The 8,773-nt window shown below is 63.4% G+C and overlaps 2 protein-coding genes across 4 annotated transcripts; one reads left to right on the forward strand and one right to left on the reverse strand.

Annotated features, from left to right (window-relative positions):
- Positions 1-216: 216 nt before the first annotated feature.
- On the reverse strand, positions 217-3,129 carry HTATIP2 (HIV-1 Tat interactive protein 2). Of its 2 annotated transcripts, XM_013190111.3 has the most exons (5): positions 2,959-3,129; positions 2,760-2,867; positions 2,409-2,546; positions 1,214-1,275; positions 487-712 (listed from the first exon to the last, which is right to left on the reverse strand). In XM_013190111.3, the coding sequence occupies exons 1-5, from the start codon at positions 3,124-3,126 to the stop codon at positions 487-489; spliced, it is 702 nt and encodes a 233-aa protein (XP_013045565.2). In that variant the 5' UTR covers positions 3,127-3,129. The 2 variants fall into 2 exon arrangements, with proteins under 2 accessions (XP_047936227.2, XP_013045565.2); XM_048080270.2 differs by lacking the exon at positions 1,214-1,275 and having other exon boundaries at positions 217-712.
- Positions 3,130-3,703: 574 nt separating this feature from the next.
- LOC106041539 (1-phosphatidylinositol phosphodiesterase-like) lies at positions 3,704-7,911 on the forward strand. 2 transcript variants are annotated; one of them, XM_067001163.1, is made up of 3 exons: positions 3,704-3,913; positions 4,193-5,349; positions 5,829-7,911. In XM_067001163.1, exons 1-2 carry the CDS (start codon positions 3,788-3,790, stop codon positions 5,276-5,278), a joined length of 1,212 nt encoding a protein of 403 aa, XP_066857264.1. In that variant the 5' UTR covers positions 3,704-3,787; the 3' UTR covers positions 5,279-5,349; positions 5,829-7,911. The 2 variants fall into 2 exon arrangements, with proteins under 2 accessions (XP_066857264.1, XP_066857265.1); XM_067001164.1 differs by having other exon boundaries at positions 3,774-3,913; positions 4,189-5,349.
- The last annotated feature ends 862 nt before the right edge of the window (positions 7,912-8,773 follow it).

Here is an 8,773-nt window from a genome sequence, read left to right on the forward strand (position 1 = left end):
CCCCTGCGAGGCAGGGGGGTCCCTGGGCAGCCCCGATGGCCCCGGCTCCTTCACCCTGACGGCAGAGCACGAGGACACCCTGCCCTCCTCCCTCCCTCCTCTGTGCTCCTGCCCGCCTGCGTTCCGGGAGGTGTCACCACGAGGTGCACTCTGTGAGCCGACCCAGCGGGGCTGACAACGCGCAGGTGCAATTTCAACGCGGGGCTGGCACAGACAGACCGGTCGCAGGATTTTATTCGAGGCCTCAGTTCAGAGAAGCGTTTGAGTTGTACAACTCTTACCCAGCTTTGCGTCCCAGGTTCAGGAAGCAGAGCACCGTTTCTCCTCACCCACCAGCGTTTGGCAGAACGGGCTGCCTCATGAAGGAGCACACCTCCGGCTCCCCGACAGCCATGCGAATGCCCCACTGCTCTCCCACGCACTCATCCTTGGCCCAGAAGAGAACCTGGAAGGTGAGCCAAGCACCTCTTGCCCACCCGCTTTGCCCTACGTGCCCAGCTGTGGCTGTGCCTTTCCCAGCTGATGGATGGCCTTGTTCTCCAGCACCTCCACCTTCCCCTTGCCCGGCAGCAGCACGCTGGCCACCATTGCCCTCGCCACTGTTTCCACGGGCACCGAGTAAGCGGTGGGGAAGAGCCAGGCCACGGCTCCCAGAACGTGCTGGGTGATCCACTCCATGGGGCGGAACTCCTGGCGCGCGCACAGCAGCACCCTGCGGGGTGAGGAGACACGGGGGTCAGGCTGCAAAGCCAGAGACCAACGTCCCACACTTGTGCTGCAGGACGCAGCCCAGCTTAAAAGCCTGCACGGGGCCTGAAATGTGACTGGGCTGGGACACCAAACTTCTTTCCCTATGGTGCTGCCAAAGCCAGGATGCTGGTTCTCCCAGGTAGAGTGTGGGGGAAAGCAACCCCCCAACGTAAGCTGACCTCCGAGTGAGGTTAAGCTTTTCTGGTGTCCCCCAACCTCTGCTTTCAGCTCAAGCCTCTCCTGTCATGGGGTATGACGTGAGCTTTGGGAAGGGCTGTGGGGAATGGCCGTGCTCGCTCCCTGCTGTGGTGGGGAAGGGGTGCAGGCACCAGGGGCTTTCCCCGCTTCCTTCCCCAGCCCTCTCCTTCTGTACCCTGCCCATGGCCCCATCTCCCGGCCCCCTGCAGCAGAGCCCTGTGCCTCCCCCTGGCAGAGGCCGGAGGGCTGCTCCCATCATACTCACGCTGGCCGGAGAATGGTGCAGTGATCGAAGCCAACAGCCTGGACCAGCTTCTCCACTTCTCCCTGTCGCGGGAGGGACAAAATGAACCGAGGGTGACCACAAGCACCACCTCTACCACGCCGTGAATACCTCGGTGCTCAGCCTTGCAGCACCTCAGTCCCCTGTGAGTATCACCTGACAGATGATAGGTGTGTGCTTGTAAGGTGTGTAATCCTGATAAATCAGGAGAGGAGGGTTACAGGAGGAAGGGCACAGGGTGCCCAAAGAGGCAGGAGACCGGCTTGGTGTGGCTGTGGGCAAAGGTCTCTCCTCTCCCAGCGTGACAAACCCAGGGCTGCAAACATCCCCGAGGAGAGGAGCTTCTCAGAGGGCAGGGAAGGAAGAGCCACAGCTGATCCTGCCCAAAACGTAAAATATTTTGCCAAGATGCCAACTGCTAAACTGGAGGGCAGGGCGGCTGTTCGGAGGGACCGCCACAGGGTGGGTCAGCAGGGACCCCAAAAACGTCAGTAACGACAAAAGCAAGGCCAGGCGCTGCCTGGACAGAGAGCAGCTCTCCAGGAGAAGGAAATGCATGGAGCTGTGTCCATGACGGACAGCTGAGCGTCAGTCAGCAGCGCACCCTTGCAGCCAGGATGTAAACTACAAGGGGGGCTGCAGCGTGCGCATGGCTGGCGGGGCGAGGGACGTGGGGACACAGTGTCTGGACTCTGCCCAGCCTGGGCATGGCCAGCAAGGGGACACTGCCAGGCAGGAGCGAGTCCTGCAGCTGTTGGGGACGTACGGGGAAGAAGACTTTTGTGATGGATTCGGTGCAGCCCGGGTAGCCCCCAGGGCTGCTGTCCCCGGGCAGTTCCTATCTCAGTGGCACCCACCCTGAGCCTCCTGATGGCTGTGTAGCCACCGCTGCTAGGAGCAGAGGTGGGAGGGGGGCTCCAGGGGGCCTGTCTTGCCCAGACCTTTCTGGTGGCTCTCAGAGGTTCTCAGGATGCTGCGTGCAGGGCGTTTGCTGGTTAGGACGCTGCAGGTGACGCTGCTGTCCTGCCAGGCCTGTCCCCTGAGCTCTCTATTCCCAGCATCAGGACCCTGGGGCCATTTGGATCTCCTCTGACCTCAGCCCCGGCTTCGTTCCCAAATGTCCTGGCATTTCCTGACCCCCTGGGCTTCAGGAGCCCGCCCCGGCTTCCCTCCTCACCTTCACCTGCAGGTAGAGGAAGCGGCTGTGCTCGTTGGCGCCCTGCGAGGACTGCAGGACAAAGTGTTTGCAGCCCCCTGCCCGTGCCAGCTCTGCTGCCTGCGCCACGTAGTCCCGATCCACACGGACAAAGCCATCCTACAGCAGAGCGGGAGAGCAGGGTCAGTGCAGACGGGGGCTCCCCACCGCTCCCCCATCCCCTGGGGCAGGGCTGCCCAGTGGGACCACCCCATCGAGCAGCACCCCATGGCCATCCAGGAGCAGCAGTGCCCGCAGTGTGTGCCCCATCACCAAGCAGGGGGGTGCTCGGTGACCCCCCGGGGCTGCCAGGGGGACGGGTGCCCCACTCACCGCGCCCGCCTTGCTCCGGGTGGTGCCCAGGCAGCAGAAGCCCACGTCGTGGCCCCGGAAGGCGGCGGCGTGCTCGCTCAGCCGCTCAAAGTCCACCACCACCTGCTCCTGTGGGGACAACACCGGGCTCAGGGGGGAGCTGGCACCTCCAGCATCCCCCCGCCACCCTCCAGCCCTGCCACCCCCGTCCCCACCGCACCACGGCCGTGCCGCTCTCCTCGGCCAGGCTCAGGCGGCGCCGCCCGATCACCGTCACCCTGGCGAAGAGCCGCCGTGCCCGCAGCTCCCTCAGCAGCGCCCGCCCCGTCGCCCCTGAGGCCCCCAGCACGAAGCAGGATCCGGCCCCGCTGCCGCCCGCCGCCGCCATGACGGAGGGCCGCGCCGCGCTGCAGGCCGGGCCGTGCTGCCGGTGCTTTCCCCGCCCGGCTGTGCTCAGTGCTCCTCCCCGCTGCCACGGCTGGTGTGCTGCCAGGATCCCGGCCTGCAAAGTGCTGGCTTTGTCATGTTCGTGTCACGCTCGGCAGAAAGCGTCCCGGAGGCTGGCCCCGCTCGGGTCTCCGTGCCCCCCGCTGTGAGATGTGGCCATGCAGAGCGGTCACGGGAAGGATGCTCGGAGGGGTCAGTGACCCGCCAGGCTTCGAGCCCCTCAAAAACCATGGGGTTTGGTGCGCACTGCCAAGCGGGGTGCTCTGCCACGCTGGAGTGGCAAGGGGGTGGCAAGGGACAGCCGTGTCCCTGGGGCAGGAGGTGAGTCACCCCCTGGGGGGCTGGCTCAGGACTGGCCATGGGGCTCACACCTCAGCCGTGACGGCAGCCCTGACCGGCCGTGCCTTTCCGGGCACAGACAGCTCCAAGGAGCCCTAGGGTGCCCGATCCCGTTTGTCCTGATTCCTGGGGAGGGAGGTGTGGAGGCCTGAATGGCTCCTTTCGGGATCAGCCCAGCAATTTTCCAGCCCGGCGCGTCAGCTGAGCGCTCTCCTTAGCGAGGACTGAGCCTGAATCCCCGGAGCACGTGCCACGTGCGGGACATGACGCGCGTCATGAGTGTCGCCCGGTTAATGGCCAGCATCCCGCTCAGCCTGCCAGTTGCAGCCTGCACCCCCGGCTGTGTGCCCCATCCAGCAGGCCGCACTTGGTGCCGCCGGCAAACCCAGGTGGGTGCGGAGGGGGAGGCCAAAATACACCGTGACTGGGGGGAAACGGGGCACCGCAGCCCCAGGCTGGGCAAGGAGCCCGGGGAGCTGGGCGAAGGGAGCTGTGGGTGCAGGCAGGGGTAGCTGTGGGGTATGGGCTTATGGGGGGTGGCTCTGGGTGTGTGTGGATGCGGTTTGCTTGAGAGCAGGAGGGAAATTGTGTGGCATGGGGTTTGGACAGTGGGGGGGGCCATGCGGTGCTCTCTCCCTGGCTCACGGTGCTGCTTCTCCTCCAGGTAGGTCTCGGTGGTGCTGGCCTGGTGCCGGGGCACCCGTGCTCCCCGCGGCATGGATGCGTGGTGCCGGCACAGCGCTGCATTCGACTGCACGCCCCAGCCGGCAGCCTGCTGCCCCGACTGGATGGCGGGGCTGCCCGACGCCCTGCCCCTCTCCCGCCTCTCCATCCCTGGCACGCACGACTCCCTCAGCCTGTTCGGCGGCCGGCGCCTGCGGTGCCAGAGCTGGGGCCTGGAGGCCCAGCTGGCGGCCGGCGTGCGCTTCTTGGACGTGCGCTGCAAGCTGGAGCGGGGCGAGCTCCGCGTCTACCACCTCTGCACCTTCCAGCGGGCCAGCCTGCGGGGCGTCCTGCGCCGCACCCTGCGCTTCCTCCGCGCCCACCCCGGCGAGGCCGTGCTCATGCGCATCAAGGAGGAGCTGCCCTTCTTCTCCCAGCCCGGCTTCGCCGCCCGGCTCCAGCGCTGCTTGCTGGAGGAGGGACGGGGCCGCCTGTGGTGCCGCGAGGAGGTGCCCACGCTGGGCCAGGTTCGGGGCAAGATCGTGGTGCTGGAGGCGCTGGAGCAGGCGGTGCTGGGCATCCCCTACGAGCAGCTGAGCATCAGTGACGCCTGGAACGTGCTCTCCCTGGAGAGGAAATGGGCCCGAGCGTGGCGGCACCTGGAGGCGGCGGCCAGCGGGGACCCCACCAAGATGCACCTCACCTTCTGCTCCGGCAACGGGCTCTTCACCTGCCCCGAGGAGGTGGCCCGCTTCGTCAACCCCCGCTGCTACCGGCACCTGCGGCGCCGGTCGGGGCAGGCGGTGCGCTGGGGGGTGGTCATCATGGACTTCCCCGGGGCAGGCCTCCTCCGGCTCATCGTGGAGAGCAACGCCCCGTGGGCGAGCGGGTGCGTCGCGGCGGCACCCAGCACCCCCGCGGCACCCCGGCGGCGGAGGGGACGGGTGCTGCGGGCGGCACCGCTGGGGCCAGTGTCCCCCGTGCCGCTGCCAGCCCCACGCATCCGCCGAACGACATCGGTGCCCTTGGGGAAGAAGAGTGGCCGTAGCTCCCGTGCGGCACCGCGAAGCCTTCGTGTGACGGCTGTGTGACAGCGCTGGGGCCGGGTCGGAGCCAGGCAGCCGCCAGCTGCCCCTGTGCATCGCGTCCCACCAGGAGCCAGGTACGGTCTCGGTGTGGGGGGAGCGAAGCCTGGTGTGGGTCTGGCTCTGTGAAGTCCCCAGCAGAACAGCAGGGATGGGGTGGAGGGGGAAGATCCTGTCCTGCCTCCCCTTGGGACCGGTGAGTCCACCTGGATGTGCCCTGCAGCACAGCCCTTGCCCTTTCCATGAATAATAAAAAGAAGCTAGGAAATCACTTCCTACATTTCCTTGCCATTTCCCAGCAGAAAAGTGCAAAATAGCATGGAAAAGCCCCTTTGCTTTTCCTGCTTAGCAGCAAAAGAGCCCGTAGCCCTCTGTCCACTGCCAAAGCACAGTGAAATTGGTGTTTGCAGCCATCTTGCTCTTACACCACAGCTGTGGGAGGCCACAACATGGGGAAGGAGGAATTCATTTCAAAGGTGACAACAAAATGTTGGGAACATCCTTCCCCCCATTATTTTAGGTGGGTTTTTTGTTTGTTTGTTTGTTTTTCTTGCAGGGGCTTGCCCCCAAAGTCGGGACTGTTAGAGAGAGGCAACTTCAACCAACCCTGCAACAAACGGCAGGGAGAGAAGGCAGGAGAAATGTCCCCATCACTCTGCTCGTCCTGCAGGCACCCGGGGACAGCAGCGAGGAGAGGAAAGGAGAGAAGAGGAGAGCTTTCCAAGGAGCAAGGAAGGAGGGTGCCTGCAGGGGAGGGCTCGGGTGACACGGACATCCCCTCCCGTGTACCTGGGCCAGGTACAGGGAGGTGCCCCGTGCAGAAGGGAGTTTTCCATGGCTGGTGCATTCGGCACACACGGAGAGCTGGTAGGATAGAGTGAAGGGGAGTAAACCCCCACCCACCTGCAGAAAACGACCCGGCGATTTAAATAGTGACTGGGGAGCTGCAGGACACCCAAGCTATGTGGAGCAGAAAGAGAAGCAAGATCTGTTTGGTGCAGAAAGCACCGAACCGCTGACTGCACTCAACAAGGAGGGGTCAGAAAGCGCTAGGCAGGGTGCTCGCCCAGGACTGGTGAGAAGAGGAAAGCTCAGCCCCGGCCTGCCAAAAGGTGAAGAACATGCTCAAGGATGCTTCTGTGTCAGGGAAAAATAGAGCTGGCCTCACTGCGTGTGTACGGGTGCCTCAGGATTTCCTGGCAGGAGGAGAGGACATTGTTTGCTCCGCAGAGGCTGGCTCTGGCTGGACACGAGGCTCTCACTGCTGAGTGCGTTCATCCGCTCCCCCTGGGTGGCTCTGCTCGGGAGCTGCCGTGGCCGAGGAGCGAGGGGATGGGGCCAGATGTGAGGGAGGGGAAGGGGCAGAGAGGCCCAAAAGCACGCTGGGGGTGATGGGCGGGGGAACCCACCTCTGGGCTTGCCCTGTTAGACATGGTAAGACTGAAGTCGTTCACTGCATTAAAACAGACTGTCCAGACGTGTCAAAAGCACTGCTGATGTCCGGGGCGGCACGAGCCGGGCAGGGTGCTGGCAGAGCTGCTGCAGCCCCCAGGAGGGGTCACAGCACAGTCGGGGGGGACAGGGGGGGACAGGATGCCCTGGGCTCCGTGCACCCACCCTGCACCCCGGCGGGCAGCACCACTTGTTTACCACGCACCAAGCCAGCAGCAAGATAACCTTGGCGTTATCTACGCCCCCGGCATCCTGTTTGGCAAACCCTTATCCGTGCCAGGCACGTGATGCCGCAGCCAGGCGCCGGGGAGCCAGCCTGCAGGGGCGCACGGGTGGCAGCGATGTCCAGCCAAAAACTCTCCATTACCTGGGTCGCGGGGCAAAGGTGGGAGGCTGAGAGCTCTGCCGCAGCAGGGGTCAAAGAAACGGCTCTGAGAGGGGTCAGCAGGCAATGGGACCCAGTGGGGTGGGCAGGGGGACTTGCCCCAAACCCCCCTGACCCCTCAGATGGAGGTTTCACGCCTCGTGGGTGCCCAGGGACATCCTGGGGACAACCCTATCCTTCTGGCCCAGCTCCTCCTCGCTACCATCTCACCCCGCGCTGGTCAGGGTGGCACTTGGATAAACATGTTTTCCTGTGGCCAAACTGTTCTCGCTTTCAAGCCGTGAGAAAGATTTTATCGGGTGCTCCTTTCCCCCAGGGCTGCGGGCCAGGCATCACGCTGGAGGGGCCACCGAGGCAAGATGCACCCAGAGGCACCTTGCGGCTCAGGACCCCCTTTGGGACAAAAAGCACCCCCGGGGGCTGCAGGGGTCCCCAGGAAGGTGCCCGTGGTATCGCCAGCAGCAGCCGGGCTGTGTCAGGGTGAGTCGGTTCCTCTGCGGTTTGCAGGGGAACATTGCGCAAGGAGGGCAATGGGCCGGGCCGCCTGGGGACCGGCGCCTCTGCCGCAAACAAGGGCAGTGTGTGCCTGCTTGGGGAGCTCCTCCCAAGCGCAGGAGAGAGCCCCGCTCAGCTCTGTGATGCCAGGAGGGGCACTCAGGACCCCCAGAGAGGAGCACGTGCCCCACAGCGTGCTGATGCCTTCCTAGGAGGCAGCCTTGGGAGCCACCTGAGATGTGAAAGGGGATTTTCCAGCCCCCAGAAGAGCTGCAGAGGATTGTGGTCATTGCTCCTCTCTGCCACACGTACCCCTCTCAACTACCCGCGAAGCATCCCTGAGTACGTGGCCATGTCCTGCCCCTTGCAGGGGCAGCCTCTGCATCTCAGCTACCTCACTTCTGTTTTTACAACAACACCAGAAACTATTTGTACTTACAAAAATAAAGGTGGGAATATTTCTTTTCTACTGCTCTGCCCTACCATGTCCTGTCCCAGCAGAAGTGAAACAAGCAGGGGCACAACCTGTTTTCCTCCTGTCCTCCCCTGGGGCTGAGCACCCACAAACACACCTCTGACTGCTCCTGCCCTGGTGTAGCAGTGGCAGCTCCCATCCTGCCCAGGGGACCTCATCTTTCCAAGGCGTCTCCCTGCCCCGGCAGCCACCCCTTGGCCCCTCTGCCCATTCCCATCCCAAACCTGCTCACCCTCTGCACCGGAGCTGACACACAGCAATTGCTGCTGCAATCCTGCATGTACAGGCTGAGCTGCAGCTCTTCCATTAAAAGGGAAAATTGCAGTAAAGGATTTTGCACAGATAATGACAAAATACAGGAACAGAGTTTCATTTACATTGGCGGAGTATACAGTCATTGTAGCAGTTCATGGATTCTGTGGGATGGGTTCCTCCTTTTGTGTAGGGCAAGTCCCGCTGGAGCCCCGCTAATTTCTTTGGAACTGGAAAATGCTTGTGACCCGAGGGGCTCCCGCGTTGCCTTTAGCTGGAAGTGAGCAGAGCAATTCCTGCAGAAAACCCTGCCAAGACAATTTCACTTACAAGCAGAAGAGGGGTAAAAAAAGATTTATGATGATTCAAGAAGGTGGACACAATGGGGCATTTTCCTGGAGCATTGGTGGAAGTTCATAAAGGATACTAATGGGGGTGTGGG

Source organism: Anser cygnoides, chromosome 8 (genome assembly GCF_040182565.1).
Source record: "Anser cygnoides isolate HZ-2024a breed goose chromosome 8, Taihu_goose_T2T_genome, whole genome shotgun sequence".
Taxonomy (NCBI): Eukaryota; Metazoa; Chordata; class Aves; order Anseriformes; family Anatidae; genus Anser; species Anser cygnoides.